Raw genomic sequence first — 22,407 nt, 5'->3', positions numbered from 1 at the left:
CTGTAAACTCACACAAATTAGACACGTGATCCACAAACTCTCTGAAATGCAGTGTTTTTGCTGCTCTCTCCGGTTGAAAGTTCCTTGTTTTATCACTGATGTTAGATGTGGTTGGGTGTGGTTCAGAAATGCGTTCCGTTGCATTTGTAAACACACCAAGTGGTGATGTGCGTGTGTATGTGTGTATCTGGTGTTGCTCCAAAACAATCCCCACCATCTCGAGACAGAAAGAGAAATTCGGTGCGTCCCCCAGTTTTCAAACTTACAACCATCCGAGACATTTTCCACGACATCTACATTTATAAACCACCAATAAAGAATCCAACAAACACAAATTTAAAAGTTTGTGAAGGAAGTTTCTCAGCACCTTATAAGATACAATAAACGTAAAGTATTACAGCAAAACACACACACGATACATTAAATTTGTCACACACATTACTGACCGTCAGAGGAATGTTGCATAAATGAACTTTGATGCGCAAAGCGTTCATGCTAGCTAGCAACACTTATCCGAACAAACCCGACTGAACTTTCTTTTGACTTTTGCTTTGTTTGCTGCATTTCTGTTCCCTTCCAGCATTTTAACTTGGACGGTAAATTTGCTTAACCTAGCATTGTTAGGCGTGATTGATGACTCATCACGGCTCCCCCCACTAGACTTCTGAAAACAAGAAGAATGTAAAGAATTGCTTTTAGCTTCACCCAAATCCTGTAATAAGATTCAGGAATTTACACACGCTTTGGCCCTGTTTACCTGCCCTGGATATGTCTTTTTGCGTGAGTTAATGCACTAAGTTTTGTGATGATTCTCCTCTCAACTGAAGCGACTTCTGCAGGTAGCAGCTGTGAGAATGCGCTGAGGGTGTCACAAGTAAAGTGCACCCAGCCCATTTGGTGTAAATATTCTTCAGTCTTAACCCCTTTGACTCTCCATCTTGCCTCCTTTCACCTGCTCCTTAGATGTATGCGGCTTGGTTTGCAGCCCCTGGCCTACCTGTGGCGCAGAGACCAGGAGTCCCTCCTCTCAGAGATGATATCATCTAACCTCCACGCCATCCTCATCAAAGTTGCCGCCTTCGGTTAGTTTACATCTCGCTCACACATCTTTTGTGTCTCAAGCATCTGGTGAGCAGTCTGATATCCCCTCCCTTCTGGTCAGTGATTTAGCCTTCACCTCTTTTTGTCCTCTCTCTGGAGTAGTTTTTGGCACAGAGAAATCGAAAGGGACGGAATTTAGATAAGTGAGACGGGGGGGGGGGGGGGGTGTAACCAGAGAGAAAAGGAGAGACAAGAAGTGTAATGCCCTAATCATTAATCTGTGGCTTAGCAGCAGTGTTGAGACTTGTGCCAGCGGCAAAGCTATTGAAGCAGAGAACAATATGAAAAGATAAGAGGCGCAGAGGGGGGAGGTGTGAGAAGTGTGCAGTGGTATTGGGGTGGGCGGGCGGGCGGGCGGCAGCGTGAGGTGGGGGGTTCGGCAGTTGAGAAGTAATCACAGGTGATTGCCCCCGCACATTAATGCAACCTGTCAATAAGCGACGCATGTCCCCATTGTGTCTGAGAAGCACCGTATTCTCTTCTTCTGCACAACTCCGAACACATGGTCCGTGAAGCGAAGATGAAAATCAGCTCATTCTCAACCGCTTCAACACCGAGGGAAGAGGTTAATGCGGTGTCACCTGCTCTCTCTACCTGCCTGTTTTGGAGCCCGAGGACAGGAAGATCAGATTACTGAATAACAGGATAATGTTTGAAAAAAAAAAAAGTTTTCTTTTTCTTTGGTACATGATGTCAAAATGCCTACCTGTATCAACTTGACAATCAGATTCTCTTTGATGTTTCGAGTGGTGAATGATAATTACGGATATAAATGGTTCTCTCTTCTTTCTTTTTTTTTAAAACTCTACTTATGGCAATAGATCATCAGTTCGACACTGTTTACGTCCTGTTAAGTGCTTGTTGTCACCTTTGGTAGCAATCAGTCGAGAGGGAGTCCCGGGCTGAGTAGCCCGCTCAGGATATTTTGCATATCTTTCAACACGGCTCAGATAACCCCTCATGGAATGCATTTGTCACACCATCCATCATTGGCACTTTATTTGCTGGACTTTGTTTCTCATTTTTAAAGATCGCTCATAATGAATAATGTATCTTTTTTTTTCTTTCTGTGGGATTCAGCGGGAGTATAACTGTCGTGTACTCTTTTTTTTTTTTTTTTTTTACTTGTACACAAAAATTCTACATCGGATATTGATCGAAAAACCCAAAAGAGCCACACCTTAAAGACCTCTTTCACCCCGTAACCTGTCTACCTCCGCCAAGCCCTCTATCGTAAACACAACTCCATCTGAAAGCGAATTCTCAGCATTTTTCAGAAGATTATAATTAGAAAGGAAAATCACCTCAGGTGTCTTTGTGTGTGTGTTTTTTGCGTGTGTGTGTCTTGGCCTCCCACTGTATTCTCGTGCGAGATGTGTGTGTGTGTTTTGGCTACAGGTTAAAAAAAAAAAAGAGAGGGAGAGAGATCTTATCAGCCCTGACTCCTCACCTGTCCCGAGGCAGTGGTAATTAGAAAGGAGAGAATTGAATAGGGGTGCGAGCGCCCAAGGCTCTTTTTTATTTTTTTAGGCACCGCTCGTATAATTGCAGCTTTGGTGGGAGCAGGTCTGAGCAGTGAGGTGTGCTCTTTAGGGGAGATTGGGTGACACAAGGGTGTACCTTTATGGCCTTTAGTGTGCACGTGTGTGTGTGTGTACAAAAGAAAGAGATTTGAAGGGATTTACTTGTACAGACCTCATGAGGGGGAAGAAAAAAAACCCAACTCATGCAGGGCAAAGGTTAAGTCTGCCTCTGAAATGACAGCCAAAACAGCTTATGATATTCTACTGTGAGTTTTGGCGGGTTTGTAATAGTGGCAAGTCAATCAAGATTAATATTTCTTCATTTGCAGAAGGACAGGTAGAAGTTGGTGGTGAACAGATAAAGAAAGAAGACTTTTTTTATATGAAAGGTTGATATTGTTTGATGACAAATCCCTCCTATGAAAAGACAGCGGACTAAAGGGAGGATGATCCTCTAAGTGAATTCTCTAGAAGTTTGAAATTTGCGGGGATAGTAGCCTCAAACATTAAAATGGGGGGAAAAAATAATCGATGAAAAGAAGAATTAATTCTTTAAAAGAATCTACTTCCTCTCCAACATTGAAAAATCTATGATTCACACACCTGTACGGCAAATTTACCAACAGGTCACGCCAACGTTCTTTGTGGTGTTAAAACTACTGGATGAAGCGCAGTCAAAATGAGCACTGGAAGGATGTGGACACGTTTGTTGTTGACTGACTTTACTGTGTATGTATCAGTGGGAATTACAGAAGCAAACGGGGGATGGAAAGTAAATTAGGTCTGTAGGGACGATCAATTGCCAATATTTAATGTTTTGATTTTCATAGTGGGCGGCACAGTGGTGCAGTGGTCAGCACTGTCCCCTCACAGCAAGAAGGTTCTGGGTTCAAGCCCCTACTCAGGCACGGGATCTTTCTGTGTGGAGTCTGCATGTTCTCCCTGTTCCTGTGTGGGTTCTCTCTGGTACTCCAGCTTCCTCCCACAGTCCAAAGACATCAAGAGGGGACGAGGCTGATTGATACTCTAAATTGACCAAAGGTGTGACTGTGAGTGTGAATGGTTGTCTGTCTCTATGTGTTGGCCCAGCGATTGATTGGCAACCCATCAAGGGTGAACCCCACCTCACGAGCGAAAGCTGCTGGGCTAGGCTCCAGCCCCACCTGCGACCCTGAACAGGATCAATGGAAGAAAATGGATGGATGGATGGATTTTCGTTGCAACTGCTCCCTGCACATTTTTTTCTCAGCAAGTTTAGCCTCCATGCTACTTGCTGTTATATTAGCACCAGTGTCACAAAAGTTTTCATTTGGTGGACGTAGGTGGTAGCAGCAGTCACACAGTGAGACGGTTGCCACACCTTTCTGATACTGTCAGAGTCGTGGCAACAGTCACCCTTGAACTTTTCTCACAGTGCGACGTCTCAACCCAAAGACCAAAGATAACGGGTATGTTTCTTTTTGTCTGGGTCGGTCCAAAATCATACAGTGTGTCGCCGGCTTTAGTCTGTGTTGCCATGGCAAGTCCTGAGAAAAGCCATGCGTAAACCCCCCGTCCCGTGTGACCCTCATCAGGTACGACTGTGCGCTGCGCTAAGTCGCATGTTCAAGACCATAAACTGGCTGCACCTGTGCTCCTAAATGTCTGCCTTGTTAATAGGTCACCCGCAGAAAAAAAAATAACCCATCCCATCTGCTGCTGCTAAGATGTCACAAGTCCTGCTCAGTGGTGCACACCAGGAGCTTAGATTGAGGAGAAAAGAGCCCTCTAACTCGAGAAACTGAAGCTCAACTCTGAAGTGAAGGAACAAAAGGAAGAACACATCATCACATTGGAGGGAGGGGGAGCGCTGAGCCTGCGCCTCCGCACAGGAGATGTACCTTCAACATCTCCCGAGCTTACCGAGGTAATTGGCTATTCCTAAAGTCACTATGAAATATTCATGTAATTAGTTAATTGATTGAGTCGTGCAGGTGTGTATGGGGGGGGGGGGGGCGGGGGCACAGGTTCAATAGTTAATTGGCCCTCAGCTCCTGGAATAATTGGCATGTGTGAAATCAAAGTCTTTCTGCTGGGAAACCTTTTATCACCGCGCGATCTTTTACCCTTCATGCGAGCCTCTGAGCTACGAGGAAGAGAAGCTGTGTGTCACAAATTTGCTTCCACTGATTTCCTCACACTTAAGAGCGGTAGATAATTTGCTAAATACTTAAAACACATGTTCAAAGGCAAGTCTCAAATTAGGAGGCGGCGAGAGGGTAATATCTCTGTATCTTGCTTTTGGGATTGTGAAAGCTACCTTCTCGCTGCTATGGATTCGACAGCTGTTGTGTACGAGTGTGATATGATGATGTGGTACAGGTGTAGACTCGGGTATTGTTTCAACAGTCCACATAAAAGATGAGCCATTTTCTCCTGGACTTTGTGTGACATGCTTTCCCACCCTGGCCAAATTAAAATGACATCATTTTAGTCCATCAGTGACACTTAGTCCATTCATATTATTGTATTTTTCTTCGACAATCAAAGTTTGCTGGCGGGTCTAAAATAGGCGCTTATGTTGATAATCTCTCACATTCTTTCGGAAACTCACTTCAGTTCCCTTTTTATTAAAAATCTTATGGCAGAGGGGATGAGATTAGGTGACGCGCTGCAAACGTTGTCCTGACATGGTCAACATCTTTGAATCTTCTTAGGTCAAACTTCATTGCATTTTCTCAAGTTAATATGAGATTAAATCAAAACCCAGACATCAAAAGACATGGAGGTACAACAGGGGATGAGATTAACTGAACAACTGTATCCCTTCGCTCTAACCTCAACCTTTTCTTGCCAATTCGTTTTGAACAAATTCCAAATCTTATTTTGGAACCGTTAGTATTGGGTTCAAGGTTCAACTGCATCAACCTCGAACAGTTGGATGCGACAGAATTTTTTTCCCTCCTCCTTGCGAATCATCTCAAACTAAACTGCACTTTGAATATTTCTGTGAAAATGGATTTATTAAGGTTAACTTGGCCGTAGTCCAATGAAGCTTTAAGTACCTTCGGTCTCTCTCTTTTTTTTTTTTTTGTGGATTTGGACTGAAAAGATTTAATCTTGATGCAATTGCCTCACAATTGATGCTGCCTATTATTTTGTTCACAGACAGTGAATTTCAGATAAGAGCCTGACAAATTTCCCATATAACCTTAATCTTATCATCCTTTGTATGGCGCCGCCTCCTTGCTCTTCTTTCTTCCCTTCCGTTCTGCATCTCTCTTTCTCTCTTTTTTCCTCTTGCGGAGATTAGGCGGTCGTGAACAACTATTGTTTTGGCCGCAGTTCGTTCGAGAATGTTGTTTAAAAGGCTGATGCAGCTCACTTACTAGGGAGGAGATGCTCATTTCATCCATTTAGAGGCTAAAATGTTACACATCATGAATCCAATTTTCTCTCTGAAGGCAGGGATTAAAGTCGAGCTGTCAGCTGGCACGCCAGATCTTCAGACAACCCGCGGATGTCTGCGATACTGCGCTCAGCTCAGCTCAGCTCAGCTCAGCTCAGCTCAGACAGTATCTAGAATCTCCAGGCTTTTAATTTAGCATTAAGCTCGGTAAGCAAAATCACAAGCAGTTTCAATTAAATGCATAACTCACTGCTTGGGGGGGGGGGGGGGGTACAAAAATTAACCTCTTCTAAGGTGGGCTACGGCCAACAATAGTCCCAAAGAGTAAGAGTTAAAGAATGCTCTGGAAATAATCAACTAATTTTCAAATCTTCAACTTTTTTAGGCAGAATCGAAGCTGAAAATTTACACTGTTTGTGCCACAAGCGCACGATATTCGATTTTTTTTTTTCCCAAATCCAGTACGCTGACATCTTAGGAGTTATTTGTTCGATAGCTGACATTTTCAGATGCCGATATTGTCCGGATAAAAACAAGATCATGTGACGTCAACATTTTCCTTACTTAAGAAAAATCACCCATAGACAAACTGAGTTTGAAAGAGTACCATTCTTTCTGTTTCCAAAAGATTCAGAAGAGCCTTTTGTTTGTTGTTTGTTTAATTGTCAACAGCAATGAACAAAAATGAAGAAACCGACTGATGCCGACATTTTTATTAAAAAAACAAAACAATATTTGCCAATACTGATGATGCGTAGACGCCATCGGGCATCCACACGCCGCGCATTTTTTAACTGTTATTTTTTCTGTTTTTCCACATAAAAACTGACTTGACATCCTAAATGTCTTTAAGTTTTCTTTAAGTTGGTAAACTTTTTATTCCCTGATCATTTCAGTCTTTCTAAATGTCAGCGAGGGTGTTTTATTATTTTTTTTTAAACGTACATCCTCATTACTTGACTCTTAAAGTTCACTGGATTTAATTGGAGTTTTATAGGATAATACAAGGTTTAAAAAAAAAAGAAGAAGAAGAAGCTCTTTTAAGGGAGCGTTATTCCTCTCGGTCTCTCTCTGGGAAACTCGCTCCAAAGTGTGGTCTTGCTATCTCTGGCGGTAGACTAATGGCGGCTTCTAGTGGGCTTATTTGGGTTTAATGTGGCATAATGAGGTTAGGTAATTGGGTTTAGGTCAAGTTGTAAAACAGGTTCAGAGGAGACAGAGATGTGCATATCATGTAAATGAGCGGCGTTAGATGGCTGAAGGCTCACCGGTGGCTACTCAAAGCGTCTAGATTCCGCCCGTCTTCGTCTCTAAACGGTTCAGGCAACCTCAAGTCAGTCAGGAGCATCAATTAAGAAATCGCTCACACAAGTGCTCCTCGACGGCACTGAGAAAAACAGCATTTCTCTTTTTTTTTCCCTGTCTGTTTGTCACTCTTGTGTCTTCCCTCATCGCAAACATCAAACCATGTATGATATATAATTTAAGAGCAGCGAAGTTAATGAACATGTTAAAAATGCGGCATCCCCTCAGCAATTTGGAGCCAATTATTAAAATTTGTTAAAAGACATGACTAATTATAGAGGATATTTAAATGGGATTGAATTTTAATGCCCCCCCCCCCTTTATTACCTTTTTGGCAGGGTTAAGATGAGAGGATGTTGAGATTAGATATTCTCACACTAATTAAGACCACGGATCCCCTGGGAAGAGAATAAGGGTCTGCTCATTCTCTCTCCTTCTTTGCACTCCATGTTCTCTCCCTTATTCTCTCTCCCCTGCCGTGGTGGCCCTCCCTCCCTTCCTCACTCTCTCTCTCTCGCTCTCTCCATCTTTCTCTCCCCCTCATAGCAGTGCTGGACCGCTGGAGCCCGTAGAAGAAAAAGAGAGAGAGAGCTGGGATTAAGATGAACCCCTGCATGGGATGTCCTTCCTTCACATCTCCCATCCGTTGTGGGTGGGGGGGGGGGATCTGATGACAAGTTAACCTTTGAGGTTGTCAGGCCATGAGAGAAGAGAGATTCTCACATTACGATTAACTTTCCTCCTCTAATTAAACACATGAGCATGCTGACAAAGATTATGAGCACGTAATGCCTCGGGATCACACAATCCCAAACTGATATTGGACTTTCTGTGAAACTATTACAGGCAGTCCACCTTTTTTAACAAAAAAAAAATTGGGACTACCATGATAACTCCAGAGAGGTTTATCAGTAAGTCCAGTAATTGGTGCTTTACCATGAACGAGGCTATAACTAAATAGCTTGGAAGTTCTTAAAACGCAGCATTTTCCATTCATGTCCCGTTATGTTTTTTTTAATTGTTCTATTCTTTATGGAAAGCACCTGGTAGTGGGCATTTGGGTTTTTTTGGCGCAGTGCCATCAGGAACAGGCGTCCGGAGGAAAAAAATCAGGATTTAGTGTCACAAAGGAGTAAAACCATTCAGCGCTCAAGCTGAGTAACATGTTCATTGTTTAAGTCGACCCTTTTACTCCTGCTGATATGTACATAATCCCCAAATAGGTCTGATCTCAAGTGCTAATCTCTGGGTCAAGTTAAGGTCTAGATAGCCTATTAAAAGGCCAAGGGGGTGTGGCAAAAAGTTGATTTCACTTAATAATTTTTCCACACGTCGATTTGATTGGTTTTGCCTGTTTGTTTGTTTGTTTGTTTTTCTAGAGTGTGGCACCACAAAAAGCTCTCCTCCTTCTCTTCCCCTCCTTCTTTTCTCTCCCATGAGTCACTTCCATGCACCATTTCAAGGGGACAGGGAGGGAAAAGGCAAATAAACAAGATCTCTTTCCAGAGTTTATGTTCTCAAAGGGAACCAGATGAGGGGGTTGTGGGCAAGGGTGTGTGTGTGTGTGTGTGTGTGTGTGGGGGGGGGGGGTGCTCTGTGGCCAGGAACTGAAAACTGTTGCCCTTACCCAGAGAGATGTGTGTACACTATTTGCAAAGTCAAACAAATAGATCCAAAGTGCAGGTTTTTGTGAGTGTGTGTGTGTGTATGTGTGTGGGCACGCGTGTGCATGTGTGTGTGTATGTGTTTGTGCGCGACTGCCCATAAACCTCCCTGCCTGTCATCTTCAATCACTGTTTTCGTTCTCTCCCTCTCTCTCTCTCTCTCTCTCTCTCTCTCTCTTTCTCTCTCTCGCTCGCTCTCATGTCATACATGTGAAATGGTGTTTGTGTGTGGATTACTTACTAAATGTGTTGTGTGTGTGTGTGTGTGTGTGTCTGTGTGTGTGTGTGTGGGCGTGCGTGCGTGCGTGTGTGTGTGTGGGCGTGTGTTTCCCACCAATTTGTCCAGGCCTGGATCCAGACAAGCACTTAGGAAGACCTCTGGCTGACATGGAGGCCTATCTGAAACAGGTCACAGACTTGTTGTGCATAACATAACACCATCCTTAAACCTTGTAATTCAATAATTAGATATATTTTCCTTAATTGTATTTAAAGTATGATGGGCCTCACCAACTCTATTCTTAGTTATTTGGATTTAGTGAGTTAAATCAGTGCTTTTGCCTGCACGTCTGAAATTGATTTACCGGTAATTAAGTTGTCTCTGCAACAATCAAGCACGTTTTTAGACTGCTTAACTGACTCGTTAGTGTGTTTCTTGCCAGTTGATTCAAAACTGAGGCAAAAGTGTGGAATTTTACATTGTAATTTATATACAGGGTACACGATTTTATTTTAATAGAGTCTTGTTTCGAATGTGTAGCTCTCCCAGAAGTACGGAGTCCATATTTGTGGCGAAGGAGGTGAATACGAAACCTTCACCCTCGATTGCCCCCTCTTCAAAAAAAGGCTTGTTATGTGAGTGAAGCGTCATTAACTCACGAACATGTGATCACTGTTACACTATTTTCACGCTGTAATAAGTTTGAGAAGTGATACTTTAACCACAACTGACAAAAGTTTTTTTTTTTTTTTTTCTGTTCATGTTTTGCAGTGACGCAGCAGAGACAGTGATCCACTCAGCAGATGCCTTTGCTCCAGTTGGCTACCTTCGTTTCACCCAGATGCACACGGAGAACAAAGACGCCGTGAGTCAGAAGTTCTTTAAAAAAAAAAAGAAGTTTTCACTCGTTCCACAAATAAGATCAATGCTTTTTCAATGCTGAATCAATAATCTGACATCCAAAAGTTTGAGTTGCTTCGGGGTTGATTACTTTAAAGGCACTCTGAGGGAAAAAAACAAATACAAGAACAAAACCCTTTGGTGTTTGATAACTTTGTCGAGGAGAAGAGAAAAGCGAGAACTGCAGGGCAGTGTTCAGATCAACCTCCAGAGGGCCTTCTCTTTCGCATACTCTTGCTTTCGGTTCTCTCCCTTCATCCCTCGCTCTCTCTCTCTCTCTCTCTCTCTCTCACTCACTCACTCACTCTCTCTCTCTCCCTCCCTTTCTCTCCTCCAGCCCCACATGGCCTAGTTTGACATCTGCAATATTCACTGCAGCCTGAAACTAGGCCCAGCTTAATAAACATGTCTACTCACATTAAGGCGCTTTGTATTCAGGTAGCTGGCTAAGTGGACACAGGCGGGGGTTGCGGGGAAGCAGTAGGAATCGGTTCGGGGTGTATCAGAGGGAACTCAATACTTTGTTACTTTTTACTTTACCTGAAAGTACAGGTGACACAAGCAACCGTAGATGTTGCTGTGATGGAGCCAGTGATCAAAGGTTTGCTTTTAATCACTCCCTTCTTAATTGTCTGGATAAACAAGACCCCTCCCCAACAACGGGGTATTTTTTTGTATCAGACTATGCGGGTTACACCGAGGGATCATAGTAGCCTGAAGCTGTGCAGGTTTCCTGGGTCAATCATGTTATTTGCATGTGTTTCTTTGCTCATCGCACAATAATGTTTTGAATTTGTGTGCTGTGTTCCTATTTGTAGCCCATGCTGGGGTGGGGGGCTGGGGCTGTTATGGACAGAAAACATACCCCCATCCCACAACACCCATGACCCTGCAGCCTCACTCCCTAAAGCTATATATTTTATCTCTGCCCGCTCCTGCCCCCCATCACATCACACACACACACACACACACACACACACACACACACACACACGCGTGCATGATTCCACAGCCCCTTTAGCCCCCCCTAGGTTGCTGGGGGTAGAGCAAGGAGATCCAGGGCCCTGTGATAGGAAGGGGGGGGGGGCACAACCAGGGGAGAACCTGCCCTGGTTCAGCCTTCTGAAGCTCTTCTCGTCAGGGTGACAGATCGGCGGTGACACCAGCACTAGAGGAAACTGCACCGGGCTCAGGGGGTGGGGATGGACCACCATCATTTGCCCTCCGTTAATGCTAGTCAAGCTATTTTTCATGCTGGCTAGGAGAGAGGGGCTGAAGTATAATTAATTTGATTATCATATGGCCTAATGCAGTTGACAGCAGATGGGGGGGGCGGTGAATGAGTGTTGGGTAGAGTGAAGGGGTATGGGGAGGGGGGGTGGTGGTGATGAGGAAATATGAAATATGCATTTAAAATGCGTGACGCCCCAGCAGGATTTGGCAGGTAATATGTACGCCTCAGAGAATGGTAATGATTTGTTATTTAAAGAAGTAGAGGAGTGTAGAGGCAAAAGGATAAATAAACAGAAAAACCTGGATGTCTCACCCATCCAGTCATGAGTTTTGACTGACAGCCAGCGTGATTGAATCTACGGTATCTGAACACACCACTCCCTACTCGCCTGAACCACAAATATGTCAGCATGTTGTTTCATATTCATTCACCTTGAAGTTATATGTGTCTGGGCCCTTGTCATGAAAGACTGACACACACACACACACACACACACACACACACACACACACACACAACTTGGTTGGGCATTGAAAAGGTTGGCTAATTATGCAGCGTTTTGTCTGTCTTTGCAAAAAGGCAACAGCACTCTTTGGTGGGCGTTTTGGCCTGCTCTATTCCCTGTGGTGCTTTATTGCAGGATGTGGTGGCGAGAGCTTTGCCCCATGGTAGTTGTCCTTGCCAGAGAGCCATTGACAAGATGACTGAGGAGGTGGAATATGCTGATCAAGCTGAAGACAACCACCAAGAATTTACATCAAATTGTGACCTCACTTGTCAGCGGGGCCATGGTGAGATTCATTTATTGTGAGACGTGCATGTGCTGACATGCATGCATGAGTATGTATTTATGTGTAAGTCTGTGTGCATGTGTGTGCGCCAGATGATTTCTGTGAGTGGTGTCATGCGGCCACCATCTTGATGCTAGTGTTTTTGGGTGATTGTTTGACAAGAGCTGTCATTTTATTGAATATTTACAGTCTCTGAATTCATTTATTCTCAGATGTAACCATTTACGCATGAAGCACATCTTATAGAGCAAACGCCATGGTTATAAATGAAGGAGAAGAACTGATGATATCATCTTTTAAATTAACATGATGTGTACATCAGTAACAAAGCACTTACGTTCCGAACTTGTTCCAAACTCTCTTCCTCTTCATGGTATCACAGCACTTCCTGCCGATCTCCCTTCATCCTGTTCCACCAGAAGCTCAAGAGGTTATCAGTGGATCTCTTACATCAATGGCCTCCAAAGCCCAGACCCAGGGATCCAGGGCCAGACATCGGCAGCTTTCACACACTTGAAAAGTAAGGAAAAGTTTGAGGGAGAAACATGGAACGTTTTTGCGCACTCGAGTTGTGGACATAAGCATGCACTCCATTACGCTCAGGGAAAAACACAAGGGTATACTACAAAATTCTTTTTTGCGTCTTCAGAGAATGACACGCTCATGTAAACTATATATGTATATATGCATATATATATCTATATCTATATATCTATATATATCTATATCTATATATATCTATATCTATATCTATATCTATATCTATATCTATATATCTATATATATCTATATCTATATATCTATATATCTATATATATAGTCTTTGTTTTCTCTTCTTTGCTATTTTTCGCTAAGGTTTCATTTATAGTCTATTCTATGGTAGAATTCAGTGCTGTGAATGAATGTTGAGGAGAGTGCAATTTCCCTGGCGGAACGTCCAAAAGGGATTAATAAAGTAGTCCGTCTGTCTGTCTGTCTAAACTAACCTTTAATAAGTAACGTTTTCTTTTATCAGCTAAAAATAGGATCCGTTTAACAATCAAGGCGGATTGATACATAATTCTTAAGTCCAGGGGTGAATTAAACACCTTAGCAAAGCCGTTTCTGGAGGGTGTCTTTGACTACACAAGTCCTAAAAAGAAAGAAACATATGGGGGAAAACTTTCTTTGTCCCCCGGGTGTCTTTCTTTCTCCTCGTTGCCTTAGCTAAACACACATGAAGTAGTGTGGCAAAGCTTGAGTAGTCATTCCTTATTTAAAGTGCTTGACAACCCAGCAGGCAGAGCCCTTGTGTGTCAGACACGACGTCCATCACAAGAATGGAACAGAGAGATGGTCACCAAACAAGGACAAGCGCTTCAAATTAACCCAAACCAAGCCACTTTTTGAAACACACCCACAATGGAGTGCAGTCATGTTGGGCGGGTTAGCATTTTTTTTTTTTCCTTTGCCCTGCAGAACTTTAAAAGTGTTGCGCTTTTACACTGCATCTCTTTTTTTCTCCCTCTCTCTCTCTTTTTTTTTGATGGAGAAAGAGGAGCGAAAGATGAAAAGCATATTTAATGTTTATCGTGGTGCTCGGCTGAACAGCCTTCACAGTGCAGAGACAATATTAAACAAGTTAATATTTAATGAACAACCTCTTTGTATGAGGGCGAAGTAGTCTGAGACGCTAGTGTTGGCAAAGGAAAAACAAACTTGAAGCTCTTTCAAATGATTGTAGGGAGAGAGGCTTTGCTTTGAGCACTCGTGCCTGTGTTTGCATCCAAAGCCTACGCACGCACGCACGCACACACAAACACACACGCACACACTTTAAGAGACTGCACTTTACAGAAGGGGACAAACACTATTACCAATTGCATCAGTTTCAGCAGATTTCAGTGTTAGAAAACACTTCTAAACTATCGGCTTCTCCACTACAAAGGAAGTAGCATTCAGATAGCTGTTGGAACAAATCATATATAAATTGAAAGGCACAGATTTAAACCTGACAGTTTAAACAATACTAGAGTCCTTCATAATAGGTCAGCCTGTCACTTACAGTAGATAAGACTCAAAGATTTTCTCAAAATAAGAATTATGTAAGTATTCCAGAAAAAAAAAAAAAAGTTTGCAGGACTAACAAAGCCGGCACCATTGTGTTGCATCCATACTGTCACGAAATGGCGCTGTCTGCAGTTGGGAAGCCAGATGAGGGTATATGTCCCAGTAGCTTCACTAGCGCCTCCTCTGGTTGGTTGAGGCACCTCAGGTGAACAGATGTTGCTGATGTTGGAGGAAGCATGCGGTAGTTTGCGCAGACTACAGTGGTAGCGTTCAATTAGGAGAAGAACAGAGGGAAAAGGCTAAAAAAAAAACTGTCGAGATAAGGAACAAATTCTATGAATTATTGCATGCACTTTCTAATCAAATACAAGTAACAGTATTCTAGGATGAGATTTCTACTCTGTTTTTCTGGTGCCAGTTTATTTACATGCATGAAACCATGGATTTTGTCATGATGATATGGTTGGTTGTGCATTTAACACTACATGGTTTGAAGCTCGCTGTCTTATGTCCAGGTGAGCTGGACAGCAGAGGCTGGAAGCTGAAGGACGTTGTTCTTGTTCACCTGTACGTAAGGAATATGGACGACTTTGCTCCACTCAATGAAGTCTACAAGAAACACTTTGGCATGAACCCTCCCGCCAGGTGAAGGAGCAAACGCACAGTCTGACACAAACATCTTCTTTTTGTTCAAGCACTCACTCCACATGTCCCGCTTTTTCTCCACAGGGTGTGTGTCCAGGCTCCCCTACCTATGGGTCAGCTGCTGCAGATGGACTGTTTGCTCCATGACTGGACTGAGCCACTGAAGGATGATTGCTTTCATCAGAGAGAAGCCCTCCATGTCCAGAGCCTCTCTCACTGGGCTCCAGCTAACATCGGACCCTACAGCCAGGCAGTTAGGGTAAGGTTCCTCAACAGGGTCAAGGTGGGTTGACTTTGGTGGTAAAGCCAACAAGGATTGTAAATGTTTATGACCTTTTCACGCTGAATGAAAAAAAAAAACGAAAACAAAACACTATCGCTCTCTTACATCTGGCTTTTTACTTCAGTAGAAAAGGGTACAGTCTGCAGCAGGGAAGGATTAGTGCTGCATCGACTGTGATCGGCTATGACGTAACAACACGATACCTGGTAGAAAACCTCTACCCCCCCCCCCCCCCCACACACACACACCCCAAACACTGTAAGCACAACTATCGCTTGTGCAGCACAGTGCTGTTAAACCAGGAACACCGCAGCTCCAACATTTGTTAGGAATACACAACGCGTAGCACGGTTATGCTAATGATGCTTGCTTATTAGCTTCCTGCCGCCGTGCAGGTAAATCACATTAGCTGTAGTCAGGCCTGTGAGAGTGAAGAGAATCACAAAATAAGTTTTAAAAGCAAACAATTACTGAGCTAAGCTTTCCACGCAGAGGCTCAGACATTGACAGAAGCACCAACATGAATAAAGACTTGCAAAGCCACAATATAGCAGTAAAAAAAACTACATCGTTTGCTCAGGTTTAGAGAACCTGCTTCACATTTTTGTGTTGGAATTCATAGAGAGATTTTTTATCTTTTTTATATATATTCCGACAAAGATTACAGTAGAATTCATCATCACTTCTTCTTTTTTTCCACTATTGTTTATTGCCCCGTCTCGTTGTCTGTAAAACTTGGAACAAAATGAAAAATCACATGTTGCAAGAGACATATTTTAATGTTCTGTTCTCTCCATTTTGCGGTTGAATGCAGCTGATAGTGAAAAAATCTTGGACAGAACCCCGTGATCCTGGTGACACAGTCAAACTACATGTGTTATTTTCTGTATTTGTGACTGATTTGTGATTTTTTTTTTTTTGTTTTTTTTTTTTGCAAAGGAATTGAAAAATATCTCTTGGAGGAATACCATAAATTTCTCTGATGAATGATTTATCCCAATGGGAATTCTTAGGATGCTCTTTTGTCTGTTGTCTCTAAATTTAGACGCATGTGCTCAGACGCCTGTGATAGTTTGTTCTCATTGCTTTTGTGCGCACATGTAAATACACATTCGCTCCCATTATAGCGGGCAGTACGTATCAGTTTTCGCACTTGTTTGTAAAGCTACAAAATCATCCTTCTCTCATATTGTTTAAAACCCCGAAAGAATGTTGTATTCAAAGACGGAGCAGAGGAAGTGTGGGCCGTGGTTGCACGGTTGGCTTGGTGTTTTGTTTACCCAGTGTGTATTATATGGGATTACACTTGTCAAGGTACTGTCAACAAGGATAGTGTCCATCTCCTCCACACTGTCCTTGATCCTCCAGCCAAATCCGTCTATGAGTGAGAACATGTGTGGATTAGCTATTCGTGTAGGGCTTGACAGCGTATCTCACTGTGACTCACCAGAGCTCTCAGAATCTTTTGGATTCCTGGGATGTAACCTGGAGAGTTAGCTTCACTTTTAACAGGCCTGCAGTGTTTGATTTACTCAATGGAGTCTCACTGAGACATGAAATTAGAGTCAGCTGTGGGGATGTACTGTTGCAAAGTCTAATCTCTCACGCATCTAATGATCATTCATATCCAACGCAATTTGAGAAAACAATGAAGATGGAGTTTGCTTCTTCAGAGTTGGCGACCCCCGCGTCAGCTGTGTGTGTGTGCGCGCGCTGCTCCTCCTCCTCCTCCACGCTACAATGACTTAATTTGATCAAAAATGGATTAACAACTCTTCAGTACAGCAAGAGATTTTTTACATATTGATACAATTACCCCCTCGCTGTGAGCAAGCGTGCTGTGCCACCCCTCCTTCTCACCAGTAGCACCATCTTAATGACACTCTTCCTTGGTGACTGTTGCCGTGTGACACCATGGCGACAGGGGCTCTGGCAACAACAGAGATAGAAAAGCTGCTCTCTGAGACCAAATAACCTGGAGCCCTCCGCGCTCACTGTCTGTGGAGGAGAATTAGTAATTAAACGAAGGATCTGGCGATACGAGGGGGCTGAACTTGAAATGATTAAAGGATGAATTTGTGATCGTAATTATATCCAGACTATGTAATCAGTTTTGTGCAGCTGGGGTGTTTTTTGATGAGCTCTTTGAAAGAAGAGCGAGTTATTCCTTATTGGAGGAAATACACAGCACACAAGAGTAGCCTTTGATGAATTATTCTGATAAATTGTTTACTTTCGTATTCCTCTCTCTGGCGAACCCTAGTAATGCTCACATATTAATGTTAAGTAGGGCTATAAACATTGTCCAGCTCTATTTGGAATGATATATTATTTTGACAAGTGTCCACTCAGTGTTTTGAGAGACAGCACATGGCTACTGACAGGACAGGCACTCTGGCCCTGCAGGATTTGACTACAGTAGGTCTCCACATTGGAGGTTTGTACTGATGGAGGAAGAGATGGACAGCGGCAGAGATTGGCAAGTGATGGATGCTGGACCTTCAAACTCCATCCATCTATTCATCTATCTGCCCGGCTTGTCACGTCTCAGCTTCAGCTCTCAGGGAATGGCAAGCTGACTGAATGTCGACTTGGCCCACCAATCTGACAGATTCAGATCTGACTTGATTTAAAGAATTAGTTAACCTTTATGATGTCAAAGCTGCAGGGCTCTTTGTGTATTGTATGTTAATGTCTGATATTGCAGCAGTTTAAGTAAAAGCCGCGAGCTATAAAGACAAAAACAGTGATTTAATTTGTTGTTGTTTTTTTGTTTCCTCCACCATGTCAGCCGTCCATTCACCATAGTGCCATTTATAGTGTGGTGGTATCAAAGTTTGTGTCACTAATTGCTTTTTTATTTATCAGAGATCAAATGCAGATCTAGCTGTCATTTGTTTGGATATGCATTTGCATAATCTAATTAAGACATAAGAGGATTTACTGCCTTATTACATCAATCAATTGATTGAAAAACAAAGGAGGCTTTCAGACACAACTGTTTTGTTTTTTTGTTTTTTTTTGCTTCAAAGTATTAAAACAATTTATTTGATTACAACAAAAGCCAAGTAATGGCAAGCTTTTAAAAAGAAGTAAAAGTTATTGTCCGGGTCTTAGAGGGAGCTCTTAAACAATTCTGCTGCATTAACATAAGAGAGGAAGAAAAGTAAAATTGTTGCCCCGTTTCTTTAGCCAGCATTAGACCCCATTTTTCCACAGAACTCCATTTGTACTAACAACAGACAATTAAACATACTAGTTGCTAGATGTTGGGAGGGAAAAAAAATGGATCCACTGTACCATTTAATAAAACCTGAGTTAAAAACAGGAACTGCAGGAATTTCCTACATCTGTTTAAATGAATGCTGCCTGTCACATTCCCTTTGGAGTTGCATTTACTGAGTCAAACACAATAAGCAAACCAGGTCTGAATGGAGCGACTATCAGTTGAACGGTTGTTAAACATCTCCTCTTCCCTGTTAAGGTAAGTGGCTCACCCCTGGGATATTTGCTGGGAAATTATACTCACTGATCACATTCTGCGGGGTATGTTTGGGGAGCTGACTGTGCGAGCCTCAGGTTGCTGGCGAACACTAACCCCTTCCCCGTTCGCCTAATTGTGAGTGACACTCAATATCGTGGAAGACTGTCTTGCACAAACCCTCAATGGGTTTTGCATTGGATTTTGAAAATTGTCAAAGTGGACTGTGAGGCATCAGCAGGAAAGTGGATCTGACGTTGCCAATTAGCGTCAAAGGGAGGAGTGTAGCGAGGCAGATGTTAGCATTTGAATAATCGTCCTACAGGAGTCTAAATGTCTTTAAAACGACAATCTGAACTTATTCTGACCCTCCTGATGAACAGCTCAGAGGTCAGGCTGAGTTAGAGTTGGGTCGGACCACACGTGGAGCCAGAGAGAGATGACTAGAAAAAGAACACCGGCTGAGGTTCCACTGGAGCTTAGTTTCCTTTTGATTTATTTCACTACAGCACATAATCGAAGAATATTTATGTTTTTCTTGAGATGATGAACAAGTAACTGGAAAGAAAAGATGAGAGAAAGTGGGATTGCAAGAAATAAAGATCCCAAACTTAATTGAAACAGAGACACTGTGGTGATTCGTTATGCACTTAAGACCGCAGGCTCACAGAAGCACCCTCCAAAATATGCAAGTTTTAAATATCATTCCTGAACTACATATTTCAAATTAACATGTAGATATATTGCAGAGTTTTTCATTAGAAAATGCTGTGGGACAATAAATAACACGTATCAGACGCACTTGTATGGCTCGTTACAATTAATAATCAGAGCTTTGACAGCCTGCAATGAGCTAATGTGATGAGTGATAAAGCAAAAAAAAAAAAAAAAGAAACTTTGATGATGGATCGTGTAAATTAGGATAAGTGCTTTCATTTTATGGTCCTGTTGTTCTTCTACAGAATGTTTCACTACTGTAAAAAAAAAGAGCTGGCATTCACAATTCAGCAAACCCCCCCCCCCCCCCCACCACCACCACCACCACGTCAAATACTCCCCCCAAACTTACTCAGTTTACATCTAGAGACTTTATCTACCTCAATTACCACAGAAGAGTAATTAGCCAAAACCTTTGTGTGTGTGTGTGTGTGTGTGTGTGTGTGTGTGTGTGCGCGCGCTTCTGCGTTCAGGGATGTATTCATGCTGCACTAACAGATTAATTAGGACGTTTAACTTCATTTCTAATACAACAAAATTAATCCCATAAAATATGAGGGATCTCGGAGGAGGTGCCTGTCAGCATCTGACGCCTCTCCCCTGTTTGCCATAATCTATTAAAACCTTGCTTTTATCTTACCTCTCTGCTGTCATACTTTATGGATTTTTTCATAAACATGGCCCATACTTCATAAATGTCTCAATTTTCTAGTCTATTAACATTACTTCAAAAGCGTTTGATAAAAGAGGAGGGCATGCGTGAAATAATGCACCAATAATACGAAACGCTGGAGGCTACAACAGTAGGGGCGGCTCTCTAGCGTGCACGCTCAGACAATGCAAGGGATGTTATCAACTTTAATAAAAGAACAAATGATCACCTCCAACCAAGGAGGAGGGAATGAGGCAGGGAGGAAGGGGTGGGCCAGGAGGGGAACAGTTGTCGAGTAATTGAGTCAATGAAAAATGAGGTCTTGAAGGCTCAGTGGTTTGAGCAGTCGTGAGATTGAAGGCTGCTCAAAAAAGAAAGAAAAAAAAACGATGTTGTTCCACAGAACACGTAGTTACTTGCTCCTGGTTTCAGCGAGATGTTAAAACAGATTTGTTTTTTTGTTGTATTTTTTTGTCTTTCCTTTCCACTGAAGGCATGAGTCGACTAGGCTGGCTGTTTCCTTTTATGAACGCCTGAATGGTGTGCGAAGAGTCTGTGTGGAGAGAGTCGGGCAGGTTTTGACTGACTGTCAGGCTTCACCTCTGAGCCCTTTCCTGAGGAGCATCGATTCAAGCACTCTGTCTGGACATCACCTGAGTCTGTCTCACTGGGGTCAAGACTTCACTTGAGCTGGTGATACACTGGTTAAAAACCCAGTTAGGCCTTACCAAATTGGTGTGTGTACGTGTGTATGCCCCAAAACCACAAGACCCCCTCGTATGCAGTACCTTTGTACTCTGTGCGATAAGGCTTGTCTTTATGGCAAAGGTTTGGTCCTGAAAACTTGCCATTAGTTGTGTTTTGTCAGTTTTTTGTCTCATGTGTAAAATTGCCTTTACTGCCTTCCTTTGACAAAAATATGCATTGCTAACATTAGCCTAGTTCATGCGCTCCAAATTTGAATTGGTCTTTCCTTTTTGACCAAAGTTTCATTAAAATTTGCCTGAAAATTACACGTAAAGATGTCTATTCATGAGTAATTCTAAAACACAACCGACGGCAGTGGCCTACCACATTAAGACATTTAGACGACACTGCAGATAGATAAAAATGTGTATAACAAGCAGAATGGTCAATGGAGTTTGGGCGCATTTTCTCATGACATCACTATGTATCCATAACTAAACATGCATCCATGGCATGCTTGCCATCTTTTCAACACTGTAATGCATGCTAAAAGGGGGACAGGAATTCCTTCCCCCTCTTCATACAGCCAGACATCCCTGGATATATCTGCGATGACACATGGTCTTAGCTACAGCCTGGGACAGTGCAGGAGTCCATTGGATGGGGGTTGGGCCCTTGTAGCTCTGAATTTGTACACATATATGTGAGAGGTCAATTCAGACCACTTTGATGAGGGAACGCTTACGTGGGAAGTGGTAGCCGGCAGCTAATTACGCGTCTTCTGACCCTTTCCTGCCCAACCTGCGTATCCCCTCACTCTCCTGCTGTGACTGCTCGGAGACCCGGCCTACCGTGGCATTTCAGGAGCCAGAGCTTAGCTTTGCTTCATCCTGCTGCACTGCTACATCTGCAGCTCCATGTGGGCACAGGGTTGGTATCAGCTTGTACCAGGCGAGGACACGGCAGGGACCGGATCTGTCAGAGTGCATCGACTCTCAGCCATTCGCATATACACCGGCGCTGTTCCTCTGCCTTGGCCCCTGCCACACTTCCACTCGTTAATGGGGCAGACCCTGACAACTGATCCTAATTGCCTTTGAACAGCTCTTCATGTATTATTGGTGCCTGACTGCATTGGTCCATGTCAACAAGCCAGAGGAAGCAAGGAAAGGATAGACACTGCTGTTGTGGTCTTCCTCATTCACACACCTCACCACGTGCACGTACTGTACACACAGACTCATACACTTGAGCACATGGGAAGCCTTGAGACACTTGGGAGTCTGGTTGTGAAAGGACACGTCTATCACCTTTGCTGAATTACATATTGCTTAACCACGCAAGCATGATAAAGTTGTTTTCATGGTCCCATCGGTAGAATGCACCACAACATTTAATGGAATATAGATGAATTCAATCAGTTATGGTGTGTGAATATGATTTTTACTTCCTTAAATGATAGGCTCTGTTTATTGATTTGAGAGAACCACGTGGTACATGAGTGTGTGTGTGTTTGTGTGTGTGTGTGTGTGTGCGCGCGCATGTTCTCACTTGCTGATGAGCAATGGAAGGGTGAACGGTTCATAGACTTGAAGGAGGCACCGGAAAAAAGCTTCATGTAAAGATCCCACCGCCACCACAGTTATCTGCCAAGACACTCGCACCATAACAATTGCAAATACAAACACTCAGTCAAAACACATCAATTATTTGTAGTCCCATGCGAGAATTATTACCCCCTATCCAAGTATTTACTTCCCATTTTAC

General features: G+C 43.0%; 1 protein-coding gene across 1 annotated transcript in view; it reads left to right on the top strand.

Annotated features, from left to right (window-relative positions):
- Positions 1-22,407, top strand: part of dph6 (diphthamine biosynthesis 6) — a 59,331-nt gene that overhangs the window by 15,523 nt on the left and 21,401 nt on the right. The window contains exons 5-12 of the mRNA XM_086183074.1: positions 964-1,082; positions 9,328-9,389; positions 9,742-9,836; positions 9,973-10,066; positions 11,976-12,126; positions 12,509-12,646; positions 14,691-14,820; positions 14,905-15,079. Coding sequence (XP_086039200.1) covers positions 964-1,082; positions 9,328-9,389; positions 9,742-9,836; positions 9,973-10,066; positions 11,976-12,126; positions 12,509-12,646; positions 14,691-14,820; positions 14,905-15,079 — 964 coding nt within the window. The remainder of the gene's footprint in view (positions 1-963; positions 1,083-9,327; positions 9,390-9,741; positions 9,837-9,972; positions 10,067-11,975; positions 12,127-12,508; positions 12,647-14,690; positions 14,821-14,904; positions 15,080-22,407) is intronic.

Source organism: Aulostomus chinensis, chromosome 17, assembly GCF_037954235.1.
Source record: "Aulostomus chinensis isolate RoL2024-O1b breed Wild chromosome 17, RoL_Achi_v1.0, whole genome shotgun sequence".
In the NCBI taxonomy this organism is placed as follows: domain Eukaryota; kingdom Metazoa; phylum Chordata; class Actinopteri; order Syngnathiformes; family Aulostomidae; genus Aulostomus; species Aulostomus chinensis.
Note: the sequence above shows the minus strand (reverse complement) of the source record. Positions and strands in the feature narration are given on the sequence as shown.